This window comes from Drosophila sechellia, chromosome 2L (genome assembly GCF_004382195.2).
Source record: "Drosophila sechellia strain sech25 chromosome 2L, ASM438219v1, whole genome shotgun sequence".
NCBI lineage: Eukaryota > Metazoa > Arthropoda > Insecta > Diptera > Drosophilidae > Drosophila > Drosophila sechellia.
The window spans coordinates 8,536,554-8,559,412 of NC_045949.1; the positions used below are offsets into that span (position 1 = coordinate 8,536,554).

At 39.3% G+C, this 22,859-nt stretch overlaps 1 protein-coding gene and 1 long non-coding RNA gene across 6 annotated transcripts; one reads left to right on the forward strand and one right to left on the reverse strand.

The window, feature by feature from the left end:
- Positions 1–244: 244 nt before the first annotated feature.
- On the reverse strand, positions 245–22,794 carry LOC6611740. Of its 5 annotated transcripts, none has more exons than XM_032727649.1 (10): positions 22,527–22,794; positions 16,638–17,363; positions 3,699–3,805; positions 3,524–3,638; positions 3,081–3,426; positions 2,795–3,009; positions 2,525–2,683; positions 2,077–2,462; positions 1,103–2,013; positions 245–958 (listed from the first exon to the last, which is right to left on the reverse strand). In XM_032727649.1, exons 2-10 carry the CDS (start codon positions 17,174–17,176, stop codon positions 803–805), a joined length of 2,934 nt encoding a protein of 977 aa, XP_032583540.1. In that variant the 5' UTR covers positions 17,177–17,363; positions 22,527–22,794; the 3' UTR covers positions 245–802. The 5 variants fall into 5 exon arrangements, with proteins under 5 accessions (XP_032583540.1, XP_032583539.1, XP_032583542.1 ...); XM_032727648.1 differs by lacking the exon at positions 22,527–22,794 and adding an exon at positions 17,634–17,912; XM_032727651.1 differs by lacking the exon at positions 16,638–17,363 and having other exon boundaries at positions 22,527–22,792.
- On the forward strand, positions 20,886–21,445 carry LOC116803614. Its single transcript, XR_004363689.1, has 2 exons — positions 20,886–21,005; positions 21,177–21,445. It is a non-coding gene; the product is annotated as an uncharacterized LOC116803614 (long non-coding RNA).
- Positions 22,795–22,859: the final 65 nt, after the last annotated feature.

A 22,859-nucleotide genomic window follows, 5' to 3' on the forward strand; every position in this document is an offset into this window, starting at 1 on the left:
GTAGCACTGCGCTTGGATTGCTAAGCTTTTTTGACACTTGGCAAAGCTAATTACTGCGCGCACTATTCAAATTGAACTTTCTAAAGTTTAAAATATAAGCGCCTTATTTAAAATTAAAATACTCAAAAAGTGTCTAATTTTTACAGGAAAACAGTAATCTCCATTTCCAAAGAGTATTCAAATTATATAAAGAATATATAATGTCATTTTCGAAAATGTTCAAAAACCAAAAAAACTTCTCCAATCAAATGTTAGAAAAATTGGTTTATTGAGATATTTTTTGCCAGCTAACTGGTACAGTGGGTCACTATGGGTATACATATACATGATGGGGCTTTTATATAGATATTATTTTAGATCTGAATGCTCACTATGATTATAAAATATATATATTTTAGTTGGTGTTCCATTGTACATATATGCACTAAGAATTGTACACTTCGAATATTTACATTTAATTTAGCACATGTACCACGTGTATGGTGTTAAATAAATAATAAATTAGCATAAAGCAAATAGCTTATAGCGATTATAGAGAGAGGGGAGCTGAATGCATGACTTTCTCCATAAGGTTATGAAATGCGCTCTCTGGGCGACGACATTTTAGTGGTTTTACACTCGTTATTTGTATCTTCTATATAATATTACGTATAGCGTTAACTAGGTAGAAGAGTGTTCTCCGAATACGATCAGACACCATTTAAGTTAGTGGGGGTTAAGAGTAGAACGTAAATTGCACTAGGCCTTAGACTTAGACATTAGCTTAAATTGTCACGGGCTGGAACTTAAATACAGGTACGATTTAGCAGCGGTCGCGGTTGTTGTACGCCTTCACCTTGGCCACGGTGCACTCGAGGGCTGCCCGGATGTCGCTGAACACGGGCACACCCTGCCTCTTGGCCAAGTCGATCAGGTACGACCGTCCGCGATTGTAGTCCTTGATGGCCGCCACAGTCAGCTGGAAGGAGAAACATAGCGTCTGGTTAATAAAAGTCCAAATAAAATGAACTACAGCATCAGAGTTGAACTCGCTGTATATACTTATACTTATAAGCAAGATATGAGATATAACTATATCTTATGGACGGCGACAACAACTCACCTTCTCGCCACCCAGGACACAGTCTTCGGGCAGCATTTGCACCGCCAGCACCACATTGTACATCAGGCCAATGCAGTGGGCGGCCAGGGTCATGGGTGCCAGGGAACGGGTCTCGTTGGTGATGACGAAGAGCAGCACTCGACTGGAGTCGAGCAGCGATGGATTGAACAGGCTCTGACGAACGGCGACCGGTGGTAGGGACCAGCTGAGTGACTCCTCGGCCACTGTTAGCTCCTCCTGCTCCTCCAGCTGCAGCTGATTGCCCCTGCACTTTCGGCGAGTGCGCACAAAGGAACGCTGCTGTTGCTGCTGTTCCTGCGGCGGCACTGTGTGCTGCTGAGCCTGATCCTGGTTTTGTTCCTGGTTCAGAATCATTTGCTGGATGCTCTCGTGCAGCGCCGGGGTGTGGAAACTGACGCTCTTGGACTGCAGGTAGGGCACGGCCAGTTCCTGACGCCACTTGGTGCGAAGCACACAACTTCCGCCCAGATAGACATCCCGCAGATGCAAGCCACCACCGCAGCAGAGTACATCGCCGGCACTGGCTATGGAGCTGCTGCTGGAGAAGACCGAGTCGTTGGAATCACTCTCCTCCTCCTCGGCATGCACAACAGTTGATGCAGTGACCGGATTTGGCTTGGTCTCTATCGTTTTAGTGGTGATTATTTCCGTTGTCTCGATGGACTCCACGTTTAGCAGGATCTGTGGCCGAGGGCTTTTACCCAAACTGCTCGATCCGGTGGGCTGTGGCGAAGAAGTTCCACTGTCCCGGCTGCGACTGAGCTGCTCGAAGAGACTCTGGCGCTCCAGGTCGTGTCCGATGCCACTGCTACTATTGGACGGAACACTGGCGTTGCTCGACGTGCGCGAAATATTCTTGCTGGCCGAGTAGTAAATGTCCACATCGGGAGCTTAATAATAAATTAAACATTACTAAATCTTTTTAAACTAAACTTCTGTAGTTTGGCACATACCGTTGGTGAAGTAAACTTGCGGTGGTGGCACATTGGTGCCCTTGATGGGCGAAATGCATCCGCTCTCGTGGATCTCCTGCTGCAGGACGGACAGATACGCCGAGATCACACAAAACAGATCAAAGTCGATCAGCTCCTGGCTGGGCAGGATGGGCTGGCTGCAGTTGCCGCCATCGGCATCCACATCCGCATCATCGGCGACAGCTCGTGGACTGTGCGTTTGGAGCAATTTCAGCGATTCGCGTTGGTTGATAATGATCTTATTTAGATTGTCTAAATTAACTAAACTCTGAGCATAGCCTAGGAATAAGAGAGCACGTTTGCATTGTTCCACAGTGAGCAGATCGTTTAGCGGATTAACACGATCAAAGGCGCCGCGAACGGTACTGGAAAAATGAAAATAAATAAGTCAGTTGATGATAGATTGATTGCATTCTGTACAACTTACTCTAAAATAGAAGATATTTTGGACGGTGGATCCCTGATGCCACCCAGGATATCCTTAGTGCGCTGCAGACCCAGTGGTATGTTATCCAATACGGGCAGACCGCGTCGGGAGACCAGCTCCTTAAGTATCAACTGATTGCGATTCAGATCGAGGTATTCTCTGCAAGACAAATTCGACAGTTTAGACTCTAGGCTTGTGAAAAAGGTTGCTCATCATCCGCATGATTATTCTTCATGTTGAAATGAGTGCGCAATACTGCACAATACTCACTGCTGCGAAATAGACTCATTGAGGATCTTCTGATTTGGTTTATACGGATGCAAAACCAACACCAGCTGCTTGCAGTTTTGACCCGCTATGTGTGCCGCCTCGATGGCACCAGCAGATGCGCGTGTCTCCGAATCCATAACGAAGAATAATACACGGGCCTTTTCCTTAGCTCGATGCTCGAGCTCGATGAGATCGGGCGTCCAATCGGATACTTGCTGTTGGCAAATAAAAGTCACAAAATAAGTTTCGCTTTCCAAGAGATCTTCATTTTCTTAGGAATACTCACAGGATTGTAGAATGAAATGCCCAGCTCCTTGAGGGCTGGTATGGCAACGTCGGCTCGCCAGGTGGTCGGATTGCAGGATCCGCCAAGGAACACCTCGACGGGCTCATTGGTGGCGTTCTTCTTCTTTTTGGTATCGTCCACACTGCTAAAGGACTTGGTACTCCTCAGTTCGGTACCGTGGTTATCCGGCTTCTTGGAGCTGTACGCAGGTGACGAATTGTTAGCCGCTGGCGACTGAAGATTTTGCTTGGACGAGTTGGCAGGATCATCTTGTTCAGGGAGCAGCAGTCCCGAGGACAGAGACTGATAGTCGCAGTACGTTGGCTGATTCGAAATTGTTGAAGCTCTGCGGAGAATAAAGTAAATGTGTTAATAAAAATCTTATATTGTTACTGAAGCTAATGCTTTTTAGTTTCCATAATATACATTTTAAAGCAGCTTACCTGAAACGTTTCAAATCCGCGGCCAAAACACAAAACTGGCCAAAGGTCAGCCCATTTGCCTGTCCACTTCCTCCCTTGCGGGCCACTTTCTTGGCAGTCTGCAGCATTTCGCTAACTGTTATTAAATAGATTGGTTAAATACGTATACTTAATATTCTATTTATGAAGCTCTTACTCTGCTTTTGGCTAGGATGGAAGCTTAGCTCGTGGAAGAGTTCCTGTGTCCGCTCGTCGGGTACCACATTGCATCTGGCCTTTGCTCGCCATGCATTCAGAACTTCTCTGTAAGAACAAAAAGAGGGAAATCATCAGTGGGAAGCCATAAATTGGTATCTTTGTTGGAGATTTTTAAATAACCCGCCCTGAGGTAATCATTTACTGAACGATTTATGACCTTATTACACAATTTATCGATTTATTGGCCTCCTCAATGATTTGGGTAGCATATTGTTGTACAATTTATAAAATTATTCAAGCACTTAGAACCGTTGAGGGAAATAAAATGATATTCATATGAGCGCAGAGGTAAACAAAATGATTGAATCCATTGTACTGACAAAGAAAGCTCTTGATGATTCAGAATTGCATAAGGAATTAAACGATCACGTTGCAGCATTAACACACGAATGTAATCAATTTCGATTCGAAACTAGTGATTAGCTTATTATGAGTTTGTACTAAAAATAAATCGTAAATCGTAAGGCTACTACTGTTTTACATCGACTAACTCACAAAATGCCCAAATAAATCAACTCGGGAAATTACTTCAACGAGTTGCCTCCTTATATAGATGGATTGCGACAATGAACCCCCCCAAGGACACACAAACCGAACAAATTCCGAGTTTAATTCTGTATATATATATCGAATAAATCACTATAAATCTGAATTGTACGCCAGTCACGTTTCCTGGGGCCGACACATGTTTTAAAGCCACCAATTTGAGTCATGTAAGCGCGAAAATGGAAAAGCGAAACACAAACAATGCCAAAATAGTATGCACATGAAAATATTACGAGATTTGTGAGGCAGCTTCGACGGCTCCCTCAGTGTCTTCCGTGTTTTGGCAAGAAAACACTGCCATCGTCATCAGAGGCAGCAAAAATATCATTGACAATTGCATCATTTGTGCAATGGAAATTCAAATATCGCGTATACGTAGCGTATGCCAGCCAGAATGGGAGAAACCCGCTTGGAACGGGATGGCAAGTAGCTAAATGGGTAATATTTATCGTATATAGCTGAGCAATACTTTGCGGCGCAGTTACTTGATTTCCATTTTATTTCGAAACTGTTTTCGCTTGATTTTTTGTTCCTATTTATTTCACTTGGTGCGAGCTTGAAATGGAAAACGCAAATATAATTCATCCACAAATTCGCATATATTTCTTAATATATCTTTTGCGTTGTTGACAATTTGCACAGCACACAACAAATAATTCAATGTTGTAAAATATTGCGTAAAAAGGGTTTGAAATAATTTCTATGCCATTCTCGGCTTTATTCCGCATACGCTCGAGAATCACGACTGAACTCAAGAACAATCTTTGTTATTATATTCCATTGGGCGCTGAGAATTATTTCATTTGATTACTGGCTTATCAATTATAGAGAGCTATTTCGTGAAATGACGTCAAGTGAAGTGACAAATAGCAGACGGAAAAACAATTAAAAACTTATTTCAAATGTCATCAAAAAGTAAGTGAACGGTATATATTAATAACAAAATAAAAAATTCACTTTTACATTTAGATAGATAATTAACTTTTATTTCACAGATTAAATCAGAAAAGAACTGAATTGTGAATAAAGGATCAACTTTGTGATACCCTCTTCTTACTGCTACTTTTTAAGCTACATTGAAGTTCCTTTTTAAATCATTATAATTAAATTTGACAAAATATCGTTAGGTAATGTAGCCTATCATCTTTATATTTCATCTATATATTTACAAACAAATTTACAACATTTTACCTAATCGGCCAACACGCGTCGCTCAAAACGGGCGAGCGAATGAAAAATCATGAATGAGGAGCAACTTTTTGGTTTTATGGCTCAACAAACTTGTCTTTTAACTGTTTGGGCCGCTACCCACTCAAACAAAACATAAGCTGTGCAATAAAGGGGCCAAGAAAATCAAACAACAAAGTGGCAAAGTAAGTCCCTATACCAGGCGATTATGTCAGAGAAAGACGGAGTTTCAGAAAGTTGAAAGTTCGTCTGCTAAAATGAATTCCATTTTGATTTTAGTTACTTTTACTAAATTTCGCTCACTAACTGCAGACTATCTATTTGTCAAGATTGTCTGTTCCTTGAGTATTCCAAGTCTGTGCTCCCAATTTCTGGCAACACAGACTAGCTGGCTATGAAACAACTCAAGACCAAGTGCAGGCGGCGGTCAAACTTGTCTAGATGCCAATTACATGACTACATCAACATCAACATCAACATCAAGCGACTAGGCACGCCCACAGCCCCGCATCATTCACTAAATTTGGCCTGGCCTCTCTTTCAGTTTTATTTGGTTCTGGCCTGGCCTTCTATTTTTGGCCAGCTTCTGCCTCTGTTTGCCTCGCCGTGTTTTCGTGTGGGTGAAGTTGCGCCATATATGTTAGGTTTACTCTTTTTGGAATTTTTATGGCAAACAGACGCAGCAGCCACAGAACTTATGCTTTGTTTACCACAAACACGGCAGAACCCAGAGATCTCACACCCATAAAGAGGAGGAGCAATGGCCGCCAGTCGATGTTCAAATTTGGCTGTCGAAACATTTCCGGGACGAGGAAAAGGAGGTTCGGTGCACACGAGGAAGTGCAGCAGTGATACAAATAATAGATTTTCAATTTTGGTCATAAATGTAAAAGCAGCTGTGTTGGAATCATTGTATTCAGTTTATATTCAGATGATATATTACCTGAAGGAACTTAATGGGCAACAGGCAGTATGAATGGTACACAGAGTATGCAGTTGCACAAAGTGTTATCTAAAAATAGATACATATTTATAGAAGTCTTAATTTTCTAAGAAATCGCATTACTCTGTAGGGAATGATACAGGAAGAATACCCCAATGTTCCAGATGCATGTGGTAAGAATAAAATATGCCCATTGAATTGCCACCAAATAAGGAAATACTATGCAAATTAGCATATGTATGTACATTATGGGTACTTTCCATTGTCTGCTCCAAAAATCAAACAGGTCACGGATGATTCACAAGCGGCTCTCATGATGAAATTGTGGAACCTGATGGATTCTTAGAACCCGACATGATGAGCTACTAAAACTGCGACGAAATTTAGTGGTAAACAAGTTTCGCGTTTTGACCAACCGAGTGGAAAAACAAAGAAAAAAAAAGGGAACATAATATGAGGTACGCAAAAAATGCCGGAATGATTGGCGCATAGCCACCAGGCTACCGGAAATACGTGGCGACCCATTATTAATAGGTGGGCAGATAAGGCCAAGGTAATATGCCAAGGTCCTTTCTTTCTTTGTATCTCTATCTCGCATTTACTCTGGCCCTACCTGCTTAAGATAACGTTATGCCATTTACAAATGAGTCAAGACAAGGCAATCTATAATCGGCCTATCTCTCGGTAGCCAGCACAATTGGCCTATAATGAAATCTTAGTATGTGTTTCACTTAGTAATAGACATTAGGCCATCAACTATGTAGATAGAAACGGAGTATCCGTGATTCATCCGATAGAGCACATAATCATTGTTGATTACAATTTTATCTACCTTACTATCTGTGTGAATGAAAGAATGTCGCAATCAATAAAGTATAATTGTTTCAATCAACAAAGTACAGCTTATCTTATATCTGGCTTTTCTCAATGCGGGTTAATGAATGACATTTAATGTAACTTATACTTTTTATCAAGGAAGCCATGCCCTTTAAGAGAAATAGATTGACTGAACCAGTTCATTGAGAAGATCATTTTGATGATAAACACGAGTAGACTACGCTTTAAAATCCCAATGTATTCAGCAGATCAGCATTTCCGCAAATGATAAATGGACTTTTCCGAACAAATCGCATGCAACATTTTTGGCCAGGGGCCAAGCTGAATGACGTTGCGGTCAACGTACATACATACATATGCACAATCTTCCAGCTAACAGATACCCATTGAGAAATGCATTTGTGGAAATGATTTCATTGACCCACGCTCCTCGTCGACTGCCTTTTAAATGAGTAATAAACAATTTCCGAACACAATTGAACAAAGTGACAAAATGTACATTGAACTCGGCGCGTGAGAAAAGAAAGGAAGATTAAGTGTTGCTAGTCGCATCAGCAAAACACAATAGTAAACATGCTATTTGCATTTGACAGTTTGTAATCTCGGCGGGGAGGAGGTGTTGTTATGATGTTATTATGAGTCGGCCAAAAGCAACAACCAGTACGAGTTTTGACTGACTAAACGTACATATATTTGTATTTAACAGCTTGTAAATCAAGCGCAAAATATTTGCGTACGAGTTTATAGAACACATGTCAACCACACGCGGATTAATCAGCAGTCATCTATGCAAAGATGTAGGCAAATCTCAAAGAGAGGTGTGTTTCGCGATACACTCAAAGAAAATGTGAACTTGGCTATGACATATTAAATAGCACCAGTTAAGATCAGTTTTATCGTTTCGATATTAAACAATTCGAATTTTCAAAGGAAGCATGTTTGTTTGCTAATTGATAAGAAAAGAAAAGCAATCAATTTTTTGTATTAGCCTATCACGATAATTAAATAATAAGCTGGGAAAAAGAATAATTTATGGGCAGTAGTATGAGTATTGTATAAATACATATTTAAGAAGTGCTCTACAATACTTGTAATGACTTAAGGGCTTAAATGCCACATAATAACACTATTCCAAATTATGTTACAATTAAGACGACATTTTTCTTCAGGTGTATGTTTGCACAACACTTGTGGCGCCCTCACCAAAACACACACACTCATATACACTCAACGGCTCTCTGTTGGTAACAGGTAGAGCGAGATAGAGAGTGAGCGAAGGAGAGAGGGGTGGCGTTGCTAGGGCCAAGGGGGCCGGGAGGGAGTGTGGGGGTTAGTGCAGCTTGCTCAGCGACGACTCGTTTCAATACAAACACACCGACACACCAACACCAGCGCAACTCGCCCGGCAATAATCGATGATGAGGTCATAACTAATAATAAAAATGACGCTTACTCACCAGAGAAAGAAGCCGAACAAAGAGCGCCTCTCAGCTGAAGCGAAGAGAGGAAACAGAACAGCTGTTTTTAGTGGGCCGGCCAACAGCAAATCCAAGCAATCTTGGCAATACATATTCTCCTCCCTACAATAAGCGCTATCTGCTATCTGCTTTATCAATGAAACTGTTTGGCGTCATCGCAGAGCTCTTTGAACTTTCTGCAGATGTTCCGGTGTTTATCTAAATCCGTGTTCCCTTGCATTTATCGCTAATGATATCGCAATAGCGCCCAGAGACCCCAAGTCAATAAATCAACCCCCTAATACCGCCAATGGGTTAAGAAAAATTGAATAACTAATGGAGTATGGAATTTTATCATCTTTGTATACAAATGCATGTTAATAATTTCACTTAACAAAGTAAGCCAATGTTCTGGCATTTGAACAGTTAATTGTGTTTAACAAGACGGTGCCAATTTTTTGGGTAGCTACAGTTTTGACTGGTTTTTTACTGGTCAATAACACGGTTTGCAATTTGAGCAGATGCATGTTAATGTGTTAAAGGGTGAAAGAAGGTATAAAATTAAGTTTTCGCTTAGGCATAACCTTAACGGGTACAGTGAACTATATAGATATCATTATTCGCACAAAAAATTAACTTGCTAAATAACATTTGGCATTGCTGATAAGTTTGCAAAGTTCATTAGCCTTGATAGAGTTAGAGCCCCATGAAAAGCGATTCCGCATCTTTCAAGGAAAAAGTAAGAACCAAATCGGATATTTACATTGGGGGAAAAACAGCATCATTGCTTGAAAAATATTTCACTGTGCTTACAATAAATAGCTAAACAAAATGGGAGTAGGAAATTCTCCTGCAACTTATCTTCTCCGTAAATTAATGACTCGAATCAAAATTCTTCTTAACATTGGCTGTGTGTATTTTTGCCAAAGTGTCTGGCTTGTTTTAAGCTTATCATTTAGTACAGATTCAATTTATGGCGTGATCTAAGCCATGCTAATTACCTGCTGCTTTAGCCATTTTGGTCACTTCAGTAGAAACCCTACCTCAAGAGGCATTCATGTCCGATTAATCGGTGTTTTGTTTATTTATGAAGCGCCGCTTTTGCCGGTTTTTTTGCCGCTGTTTTGGCCTGCTTCGAGCACCGACTATTTATAGAGACTTGGCAAGACAATCATGGCCATAATTTCCACAACGACAATAAGCCAGGCCGAGACTTTCACAAAGCAGTTAGGCCATCGCCTGCTGAAGAAGATATAGCGTCATCGTCTGTCTGGGAATCGGTTTAGTTGTTTAGTGGTACGTCGGGGCTCATATCTTGATTGCAGAGTCGTTGTCCTATAACCTTTTAGTTTCGCTTTATTCTGCGGTTTGCCAGCGACTTTATTTCTTACCTCTTTATTTATTAAGGTTTTTTTTTGGTGGTGCTCCTCTGCGGTTTGTGACATCAACGTTTATTTCTGAAGCTCCACACTTAAGCATTTGTGTTTCGTATTTATGTGCTTCTTTGGCCCTCTCGCCTTGTTTGCATTTATTTATTATTTATTCGATTGTATACCAAATTTGTAGAGCGCCATGATATCACTAGCGGGTAATTTGTTTACCTTCGCCAGCACTTGGCGGTGCTCGGCCAGAAATTCCATCCAGCTGGAGGCCAGACAAAAAACGAATTGGCCTGTATATTGGCTTAACTGTCTGATTTCCAATCTTTTTGGGTTTCTCTGGAGTATACAATGTGATTTGCCCTATCGCACTGGCATCTAATCTAATCTAACCGCCACTTCTATACTATTTCCAATCGCCGAATCGTCGACGAGGAGTCGTTGGGAACAGTCGATCTATGTGTACTGAAATCGATTCAGATTGGGGTGCGAACACGATTCGGTCATGCTCCGGAAAAAGAATATGCGCGCCAAACATTGGGGGAAAATTTGGAGCGTGACTTTCCCTGGGAAAGCGAAGCGAATCAAGCGTTTGGCCAATGGGAAGATTGCTTACTCTACCGCGGTAAAAGTAAAATGTATGATTTAAATAAAAATTTACAAATATTTTTGTTTAATTACTATTAAACAAAATATAATATAAATTATAAGTTTACCAAATTGGATGTAATTTCAGTTTTTAGATTCCGAATCCTTGAATCCGTTTTTCCATTATTTTATATTTATTTTTTTTGAAGATGAAGATTACTTACTCTACCGCGGTAAAAGTAAAATGTAGAATGATTTAAATAAAAAATTACAAATATTTTTGTTTAATTACTATTAAAAATCAGAATAAATCAAACAAAATTATAAGTTTACCAAATTGAATGAAGTTTAAATTTTTAATTTACGCATCCTTGAATCCTTTTTTCAATTATTTTATATTTATTTTTTTTTTATGTTTTTCTTTTATCTGAAGTGTAATAAGGATTCTAAATAAATGTTCGAAGCCGAGATGCAGACAAACACGACTGCTCATTAGACGAGCAAACGGGCAACTGATTTGCTTTTGCTCGCGTGCAGTGCTTCTTTCTGCCGCTTTTCATTCTGTTTTCAGTTTAGCTTTTCAATGGCTCCATCCGGACAAAAAGTAGTATAAAACTACAAAGAAACAGCTAAACTGAGTGCTCGATGAAATTCCGATTATGAGAAAATTGTACACCCGAGCTCACGAACTTTTGATGTCATGAAGAAACAAAAGTCGCAGCGGATTTTATTAGTAGGAATTACAACGCGAGTCAGGGGCGTCGACATGGGAGGGGGTCAACGACTGTAAACCGGAGGGCTCACATTTATTTAATATTGTGTTAAATTACTAATTAAGCGTGCCACTCAAGCGGAAAGGGGCAGAATGTTACGGACGGCTGATGATGATGATGGTGATGTCATGAATTATCGGTTTCTGATTGAAAGTATGGAGATAGTGAACCCGACACTCGACGACCATCGTCGGCCTAGAACAAAAGGCCTACGTACTGTCACCTTGTCAGTTTGCCAATCTGTCACTTCTCCCAATCCGCCGGTTATTCAGCCAGTCAGCCCGTCAGTCAGTCAGTCAGTCGGTCAATCATCCGTCCACATGCTGCGCCAAATGAAGTTGTCATCGACACATTTGGCCGCTATCGTTTTGCTCCCACTTGGGCAACACAGTGCGTATGAGGTCAACATTTCGAAAATAAATAGGTTACATATACTTCCATAATTCGGTCGACTAACAAAGAACCAAAATCCCAGATCGAAGTGTTCGATAGCACAGAAACCCACATAATAATCGGTTTTTGCGCAAGGTTAGTGTGAGGCATCGATCGATTCGACATCTGGTTTCCTGTAATAGGTGAATGCAAAATGCAAAAGCGGAGAAATGTGAGTCAGTTCGAGGTTCGCAATTGTTTGTACGACCTATGGAATCTGTGGGTGGAGCTGATCATTCCAAGGTACATACATATAAGATCTGGGTCGCGTAGTGAAGTCATAGTGCTTTTTTATGGAAAATTATGAAACATATGTACTTACTAACAATCCCTTTGTAGTAATCAAAACATGCTTCTTTCTTCTCGAAGGAATAAAATACAAAAAAAGTTACCTATCAATTCATACCACATTCAAAAGAACCAATAAGTTGGGAGTTTTTTTGCAAACAATAAATATATCTAAATAATCCTATCTACACAATCATCGCGAGTATGCTCAATTTGGAAATAAACACAATCAGATCCCACACAAAATTTGAGCAGACCATAAAATTATATTCTAAAAAATTGTTTTCTTTTTCGCCGTTAATATTTCGGTAGATATATCTTCTTTTTTTTTGCGCTCTCACAAGATTTAATGGCCTTTCTTTATACATTGCTATTAAATTGTGGTGGTCTTATTTTTTTTCTTTTTTGTTGTTTGCATTTTGGCTGCTGATGTGTTTGCTTTGTAAATTATGAAGTAGCCTCAGTTATGGCCCTCAAAAATTCACACTTTCTTTTGACTTTGGATGATGCATATTATTTTTAGAACACGCTCGCGTAAACAAAACGACGGATAAATAGACATACGTAAACAATGCAAAAAAGAAAACATTTTTAAAGCGCTTTTTAGTTTGCATATTGAACGTTTTAATAGCCAGAGGCATGGCATTGAGTGTAGCCAAAACTCTGCTCGTTCTGACCATGAAAATAGACCAAGAGCAAGTGAGTGATATGTGGCTAAGATCATCGCAAGTGGATCGTGCACAAAAGCGAATTCATCAATATTTGGTTAATAAAAGCGAGCCAATTTCAACTTTAACTTCATAAATAAAGTAAACACTTCTGGCTTTCAATCGCAACAGTTCATTTACCGAATTTCTGATACAATAACGCTTATCAAACTTATCATCAAAAATTTTACCATTTGCTGCATCAGACCAAATTTTTGGTGGTGACCACATCACTGTGTATTGAGCATTGATTTGTTTGGAAATACTTTGATGGTGTCATCGATCGATTGGATCATCTCTAATTCGACTTTATCAGCACAGCTTATCAGCGAAATCCGACCCATAGAATGCTCTTTAGGGATACCGAATCTATATGTACATATTCGGTTTTATCAATTCGAGCCCAATAAATGCCAAAACTCTTTTGGAGGTGACAACATCAGTTGATTGGCTCATCCATCGCAATCACAATGCGACTTTATCGGCTGTCATTATCAGGCAATCAGTGGGGATATATATACAATATATATAGTTCCCTGATTCTTATACAGCTTGTCCCTTTAGATGGTCGACTTTTTATGGCGGAACATCGATATAAACTAGTTCTGATAGCCTGGCTATTCTTAGTCGCTGATTGCAGCAAAGTGCAATCTGCAATCTGCACTCGGCGGACTCGTTGGTTCGTATTTTTAAACGATTAGCTCAGTGTTGCGATATTTATGTTTGGTTCTGGATGCGAATACCATTTACGGCTCGGCTCTCTGCAGTCTTTCATTTAATTGTTTAGAGCACGTTTCTCAATTATGTCGATGGAATAATTAATGCGCGCATTTGCTTAGCCTATTAATGCATTTCCCAGCACATTTATTACTATTTATTTGCCAACGTGCCGCAGTTCCGCAAACGAGAATTGTGTGAGAATTGGGTGGGCGAGTGATTTTCCTAATTGACTTCTCCCGATTTCCAATGTCGGCTTTATCTACCTGACGTCCAAAGCAATTTGTACTGGCTTTTGATAAATGAATAGCGCTAAAACGAGTTGCACCCGTTTGAATGGCAGTGTTTTCCCCTCTGCGAAAGATGATAGTCCATAGTGTAAATGGATATATCATGGATAATACTTTGAAACAGCTTTCCGCTTGTTTAGGAAATCCAAGTAAACAAAGCTATTAATTAAAGAGAATCCCTTTGCATCAGTTTTACCTATTTGAATGATTGTTAATACGTTCCGGTTGAAGGGATTCACCAGTTAAAACACTTCTAAAAATACAAATACTATCATTCTACACGACAACTTTTCTGCATTTCAGATGATCAACCTAATGAATAGCTTCCAACTGCAAACTACGAGTACCTAGAATTTCTATTCGTCAACAAAATCGCATTCGCCAATTACGATTTAAGTGAATTAACCGTGATTGCTACTTGGCTATATAGTATGCATTGCTATATTGCATTATACCATAATCAAGTTAAAAATAAAGCATAATACCACCAGACAGCAAAATGAGAGGGCAAATTAATATATGTATGTATGTGGGGGAGACAAATTGATAAATGCACTTCACGTCAAGAGAAATAACAAAACAATAAAGGCAAGACAAATAATGCTACTACAATAATTGACAAAGGAATGCGGCATTTTGCTGAATTGAAGTGCCTTTGATAAACTCATCTTCATGGCGACTTTTGCCCGGTCAATGCTTGATTTATGCTTGCATCAATGAAATTAAATTAAGGCGAAATAAAAACAAAGCCAAAAGCATCCAGCTCTTTTAATTGAACTTTTTTTTGTACATTTTCCAGACCACATAAAGACTTCAATGAACGCGGCGGTCCGAGATTTATGGGTTGAAATTAGTTGACGCCTTTTCATCATCATCTCCATGGGGCAGAAAAGTAACCAAGCTTCCAACAGCGAGTGCAATACTCTGCAAATCGCCGACACGTGTGGATTTACAAATTGAGTGTGTCACGAAGAAGGTCAGTCGACAATAGATCATGGCTAAAATTAAATTTCAGCCATAACATCATCGACCACGAAGACGTTGGGAAGCAGGAGAGCGATAGCCATCTAGCCAGATACTCGATGAATCGAACTTGGTTCATACCCCGCAGCTAACTCGATGAACTTGGGCGTGGTTCCTCGCCTAAAAATGAATTCATATCTTTCCTCTACATTCTAATAACCAAAAATAATCACCAAAATACAGCTATTTCAGGGGTATATAATATTCGGCAGACTAAGCTTGGCTTTGATAATTATCCAGTGTGAAAACGCAAAGCCCACTCACTAAATTAAATAAACTTGTGTGTTTTTAGGTGATAATGATGCTATTAAGATAGCCGGTTTTATGCGAATGAGTTGCACATTATAAATATATACTAATTGTAGCAGGGAATCACATATTCGATGTTATCCAACGGAAAATGACTTCCATTGCTGGAGGCAATGTGCTCAATAAATACGTTATAAAAGTGACAATTTGTAGCCTTATTTATGACTTTATTATATGCAAATTGAGACAAATGTCCAATCTACAGCGTGCACTCGATACCAGCAATCGCACTCGTTACTCGATATTGGCCAGATCGTGTTTACAGCGTGCTTTGACATTTGAATGCTTTGTTATTATTTTTTGAATTTCAATTTGAATTCCAATTGAGAAAAGAGCGGAAAAAAAACACCACTAAACATAAATGCAATACACGCGCTTCTGTGTATGGAGGCAACGAAAATAAATAAATACAAGTACGAAAACATCACACAAAGATCAAGTTCAATGAATTTTCACACAGTGACAAAAATGGAGACCCACCAATTTACGGGGAGCGGTGGTAATTTCGTTTAATTGAATTTTTTCGTTCTCTGTTTTTGAGCGCGCGCAAAATAAATATATAAATATATATATATATCAGTTTTAAAATAACGATGACAAAATCTCCCAAGAACGAGCGCACCAAACGGAACGGATCGCGGTTCCCACCGCCGCAAATGGGGGCGTGGCAGATCGTGACGCCCAGCAGATAAATCTTTGCCAACACCGTATCGAACTGATCGGATAATGCACAACGAACGGATAATGGCTAATAAAGTGAATAACCCTAAAAATGTCAAGCAACTCGGCTACATATCTTGATTAATGAACGGTGCGTTTCGTCACTACGTTAAATGCCTTGCGAGGATGATAAACCGTTCTAAAATCATGATTATTTTAACATAGTTTTCCTGTTTTATAGCCACACATTTCCTCTCTGTGTATCACCTCAAAACCCATCAGTTCATTGAAGAACCCATAAATATTTATGCGAATGCCCATTCACATCTGGATTGCTTTTTAGACGACCTTGGCTTTGCCTAGGTGCAAAGAGCTTGACCTCCCAATTGATCACCCATGGAAATTAATGATGAATGCCAAACTGTAAAACAAACTCTTATTTATATCCTTGACTTGCAAATTCTTTTTCTATCCAAATATTTACTCCTTCTATTGCTGCTTTTTAATGCATCAACATAAACAATTAAGTGATCGTGTTCAGAATAGCATTTAATAATAGTTTACTAGCTCATTCTTCATTCAAATGAACGTAATGAATAACTTTAATACAAAAAAACGTTGAATAAGAAAGTAATAATGTTTCTAAGGGTTTTTCTGATTAAAAAGCGTGTGCGGTTTGTTGTTAGTAGATTAGTAGAACCCGCAAAACAAACATAGGGAAAACAAACTGAAAAACGTACCCAAAAAACATTTGCGTTATCTGCGCGGGCGTCTGGCAGACATTGTGGACATTGAGGGTGCGTGGGCGGGCGTATAGCATTCCGGCGGGGGTGAGCGGGGGCGGCAGTACCGCCTCGTGCAGAATCGCCGACGTCGAATTGCTCCGAATGGTGGTATATGCCCGATAATGCGAACTGGCCGAGGATCGCAGCTCCACGGATGTGGTCGTCGTACTGGTGGTCTCCTCGATGTCCTCCTCCTTCAACTTCTGGTCATTATTCGATGATAATACCGCCGTTTCCTTGGCCGATTCCAATTCCTTATCCATCATGATTGGGTGGTGCCGACTCAATGGCTGTGGGGTGGCTGGTGGCATTGTTGTGGTGGAGGTTGATTTGGGTCCCGATTGCTTGGCGGAGCGCAATTTGATAATGTTCTGGCCACTCAGTTTCTTGGCCCGCTTGATGTTGTTGTTGCTGGCGTTGCTGGCGGTGCTTATGGTAGTATTATTACTCGAATTTGTAGTTGGCTTGCTGGCATAACGATGTTGCAAGCGCATTTTGCCTAGATAACTGCCGCTTTCGGTTTTTGATATGCCGATTCTCGTCCGATTTGTTGCATTTGTTTGTCAGTTCTTTGTGGGGTATTTCGTGGCCATTAGCATAACTTGTCCATTCTGCGATCTCGACTCGCCGGCAACAACATTTCACACGACGCTGATGATGCGACGCCGCTTTCACTTTCAACTGAAGAATTTATGTGAAAATAAACAATGTTCAAAACTCATATAGAAAGCAACAAAAAGGCAAACAATAAATATAATTCAAATGCAGCAAAGAGATTTCGAAATGTGTGTGTGTGTTTATATCGACATTTGTCTGGCGAAAATAAATCAAGAAATTTTATTTCCCACTTTTTTTAATGTTGTTTAGCAGCTAGGCGGCACTTGGTTGTTGATTTTTGTTTGGTTTTTGTGTGTGGGTGCTCTTTTGGCAAATATTTATGCATAAACATACATCTTAAGGCATTACGTCTTGCACAAATTAAATTGATTTCTTTGGCGGCGAGTGAGTGTGCGTGTGTATACGCGTTTGTTTTTATAAATTTAGAAATGATTTTATATGGCGCGCACACAGGCGCGGTTTTATATGCGATCAGAACGGAAGTCGGCTGAATAATATTCGTAAATATCAGGAGAACTCGAAAAAAGAGACTCACACACGCACACACGTAGGCGACGGCTCACCAACACTCATGCAGCGCGACCGACGAGGCGTATACGCAACGTTGTTAACGCGTCGAATGAACGCAAGCGAATGAGTCGCAACGCTGAGCAAACCCAGCACAAGTACCTCCACCATCGATCGCCGCGCGCAGAGAGCGGAGAATCTGAGAATTCGATTCAAAAGAGAAGCCCTCTCTTTCATCGCAGCCCAGCTCCCCCCAAGTTCAAAACAAACAACATTCAATCAAAAGGCGAATATTCGACCAATGCCGCCCAATTGAGTAGGAAGACGCCACCGAACTCACTTTGCGCGTGGGCAACTCTCGATTGTTTAACAATTTTCGTTGACCAGGCCAAAAACTCATTCACATCGCTCGAAAAATGCAGACAACTCGATTACACACACACCAAATAAAGAGCAGACAATTATATAATATGTAATAAAGGTATGGCATTAAGGAAACCAAATAAATTTCAATCATTACTTAATGGTGTAATCATATATAATTTTTGTAAAAAATGAGAATTACCGAATTTAAAAAAGGCATATAATACCAAAAATTTATATTTTTAACGCACCTGCAGTTGCGTATACCCCAATCTACCCTATATATTCAAATATAACTATTTGCTTCTTTTCAGTTAGTTTTCCATTATCAGATCTTAGATTTAAGTCTTAATTTTACAAATTGATACCATTGTTTTTGCATCGATACTTTCTCTTTTTAGCTTTCTTTTGTTTTTGCAATCAAATGAAAACTCAAACGAAAGTCAACATAATCTATAGTGAGTTTGAAAATTATATTGCCAAGTCCAGTATCATATAAAATTAAAATTTAAATGGAGTTGCTAAACTTCGTTAGTTTTAAATTTAAAGAGGCTCAAGTTGCGAGTAGGGCTTAAAATAATCCATTTATTGAAATGGGTTAATGAACAGTGAGGCCTCATTATTAACGGTCGATTGGTTTGCAAGTCCATAGATTTCCTAAACGGACTGTGCACTTACATTTCTATGGATCGAAGTGACTTAGTCACCTGGGTCCAAACCGATTTGCTCCCAATTACTAATTATCGCGGTTACTCATGTCCGAAAAAATGCGAATCTAGATTGTAGTTGACCGAGAGTTAGCTGACTGACTAACTAACGATGGGACTCCCTTCGGCACTAATGGGACTTTTTTTTTATGAATTAACCTGGGTATTGCCCAAAAAAAGGCTTACCAGGTAATGCTATTTCCGTAGCGTTTCCCTTTTTTTATTTCGTGGGTGAGTGTCAACAGCTGTTGTGGGCGGACTAAAGACTATTTACCAAATAGGTGGCCATATATACTAGACAACAAACTCACCTATTTAAACAGCTAAAATGCGAATAGAAATCTGGCTATATCTGCCAGGCCGACAATTTATTGATGCCGCTCGAAATGGGATTAGGCGCGCGTGTAGGTGTAGGTGAAGAAATAGCCGAAAAAAACTATATATCTATATTAAAAAAAAATCGGTTTCGAAAAAAAGAGGGCGTTGCTACAAATTATAATGTATGTCAGGGTTTGCTCTTGGCACTTGTTTCGACCGCCTCGAATGCGAAAGTTCAAAAGATTTTTGCGCACATGTCCAAGACGTTTGTTTGGGCTCTTTGTTTTAGGTTTTTGTTTTTTGATTTTTTTTTCGTGTATTATTTGCCCTGCTTGTTGTTTTGGCCAAAAATACTCAATTTTGCACGGCACCAGCGGAGGAGATGCTGTCATAGACGCGCCTTTTATGAGCATTTCGCGATGATGCCATGCGACTGTGGGTTATCTGGGGTTGTATGCTGGCCATAAATCCATCTAAGCCTTATTAATTGCTGGCCACGGACAAGGTGAAAACATTTTAATTGCGGTTCCGGATAATCGCGGATTACAATTTTTCAACGTACTAACAACGGTAGCCATTATTTTGGGTATTTAATTGGGGGGATAAAATGGAATAACATATTGTTGACACTTTTATACTTGACACACAAAACACAGCAGAAGATGCAGATAAGAAAGTGATTCCTAGTTGTGATTGTTTTTATTTTCCTACCCTCCTTAGTTGGAAAAATACAAACATACTGCATAATTACAATATAGTTTATAGTAATCAGATATTTGCTATTGGATAACTTGTCATTTCAGAGCAATTAGATAAGATAACACAATACAAAACAATAATATTTGTACTTCAAATGGAAAACAATTTGGACTTTGTTTATTTGTGGATAAGGTTTTAAAGGAATGCAATGAGTATATATATTGTGGTATTTAGAACTTATGCCCAATTGATATTATAAATACATTGAAAGTAATTATTGCGAAACTGATATATTTTTACAAAGTATTCAAAGCTTCCATAGTCTATGAAATAATTTCGGAACGAATCATGTAGCTAAATGGAAATAATTGCCTGAAACAATGTGTTCGATTAGTCAGTCAATTGCTGTCCCACTTTTCAGACAGATTTTCCCATCCTCCAACCAAAGAAAATCTAGAACTCACCTCACCCACGAATTTTTGTTGTTTGATTGGCAACAGATTGTCGGCTGATTGACAAACTGTTTGGATGTGTGCGAGGTGGGGCAGTGCCATTACGATGACACGGCGAACGACTATTGTATACCCTAGAAATGTAAAGCTATGGGTTCTGACAGTTTTCCTGCTTTTAACCAAAATTTAGGAAAAGCATTCGACTTAGAGAGCATTTTACCTTCGGCTTCAGATTGAGGAACTTTTATTTATGTTTCTGCCAAATGATAAGCGGCTGTCGATTGTTTTTTAGGCGCTAACATACGGACAACAATTCAATCAAGTACCCATCGCAAACACACGCATTGGGAGCCGAGCCCAGATAAGCAAATGGTTGGATAACAAAGGCCTACAGATAATACCAATCGCAAACACAGGGAAGCATTCGGGTTTGTTTGTATGCGTGAATATTTGCTATAAAGTCGAAAAAAAAAGTTTATCGCACGCAAACAAAAACGACCTTCGGCAATGATGCCTTCGTATTTACCTAGCCATATTAATGTCGCGTCGGTTTCTTATTGCCAATTTGCCATTTTAAAGTACAAGTATATTTTCGAAAGCATACACGTTAAGTTTCCGTTCTTCTCTTCCTGGTTTTTATGTGCAACTGCTGCATGATTGTAAATATTTTGGGATTTCATTTTATTTTTCCCTGGCACGCTTATTCATTTCCCATTTCGCCTGTTTACATTTTAATTGCTCGGTCAGCACTGGCGTTTAAATTTTTAAATCAAGCAGAGCACAAAAGCGTTTTACTTCGCTCTCAACATTTGTATCTCTCTTCTTTTCAGTCAGCAAAGTACACCGCAGATAGAGTGCCCTACAAAATCTGAGTACTAGTTAAATGTTTATTCCAGTGAAACAGACTGATAAAAGGCCAAACAATTAATCTTAATACGCAGAAGTGCCGTTCAAGATTGTGTAAAATTTCGAAAACAAAATATTCTAGTCAATGAAAAATTTATAAAAAAAAAATTATTGATGGGGCTAAAGCGACCTACCACTTATTTTTAAGTGTATTTATGTTTATAATCCAAAATAAAATCCTACAAGTTTAAAATGTGTTCTTATTGCTTAGATAATTTATTTAACAAAAAGCTATCACGAATGCAAATATACCTGTGCTGCAGTTACTGCTTCTCCGTAATATTTATTTCATAATATTTACTTTATCATCCAAACAGTGCATTGTTATTTGGACGGTAATGTTTACTAATTTGCGTGCTGTTGTCATTGTAAAAATATATCAACATGTTACATCTTTGTGCACTTTTGTTTCCGGCTTTGTGACAATCGAGTGCATAAACTTAATTACTGTCAAGATGTCACAACAGCAAGGCAATTGGATGATCGAGTGAAATACTATTTGTTTTAAGAAATATAAGGAAACACTATGAAGACTCATTTCATGCTGCATGTCTTCGGGAAATAAAATTTATACAACACTATTAATTACAGTATTCCCAATTATTCTTTTTAGGTTTGTACGTTGTTTACTTCTGGCAGTTTTTTTTTAAATTTCTTTAAAAATTAATCTTTTTTTTTACCATTCACAACTTTGACCTCCGGACTTTGTGTTTACTTCATTTATTGAAAAATGAGGTGAAGAAAGCCTGGGAAATAACCAACACATCAGCAAAGTGTAAACAACGATTTTTGTGAAAATAGACTAAGTTTTTTAACTCGCACACAAAAGCACGGAAATTGGCGAAAGAAACGAATTCAACTAACGGACGAAAAAGCTTAGGTCATTGACCAAAAAAAGAAATAACATAGCAAAGAGCGCTAGACTGCTCAGCGCTCTCTTACTTTTTCTCTTTATAGTTCGAGCACGTTTTCCAAGTAAAAATCCAACGACGCCACTTTTACCTGCGCTTGAGTGTGTGTGTGCATAGGTGAGTGAGCTCCCCACTCACCTATGCACCCACACACGCGAGCGGTACAAAACCATTCTGTTATTTTCCTTGTTTGCAAAAGCAACAAAACCAAATTGTTGTTATTGCTTTTGTATTGCTACCAAAGAGGCGCGCTTACGTCATTCATAATATTAAAACGCAACGAGAGAGTCTAGAACTACAACAACAGCAATAAGAGCACGAAAGCCATCTGGCACATGTTGTTTTTGTTGGGACTGAAATTACCTGAGGAATAATTTAACCATTTTGTGCATTTTGCGCGCTCTTCTGGACTATTTTGTTTAATCAATTTTTCACGGCAGCTCCATTGTTTTCAGACCACTCTCCCACACTCTCATTTGCGTGGAGCCGATTCACTTGGCACGTTTCAGAAAAAATAAAACACCTTTTGGTTTATTACTCAGCAAGCATTTGGTTCACTGTTGTCACATTTTAAACAATTAGTTTATTGTATTTGCACTAAGAAACTGTTGGTCTCTCTTTAGATTTCTAAATTCGTCTCTGGTGTGACCAGCTGGTGGAACGGCGAAAATACTGTTAAGCAAAGACTTGGATTTG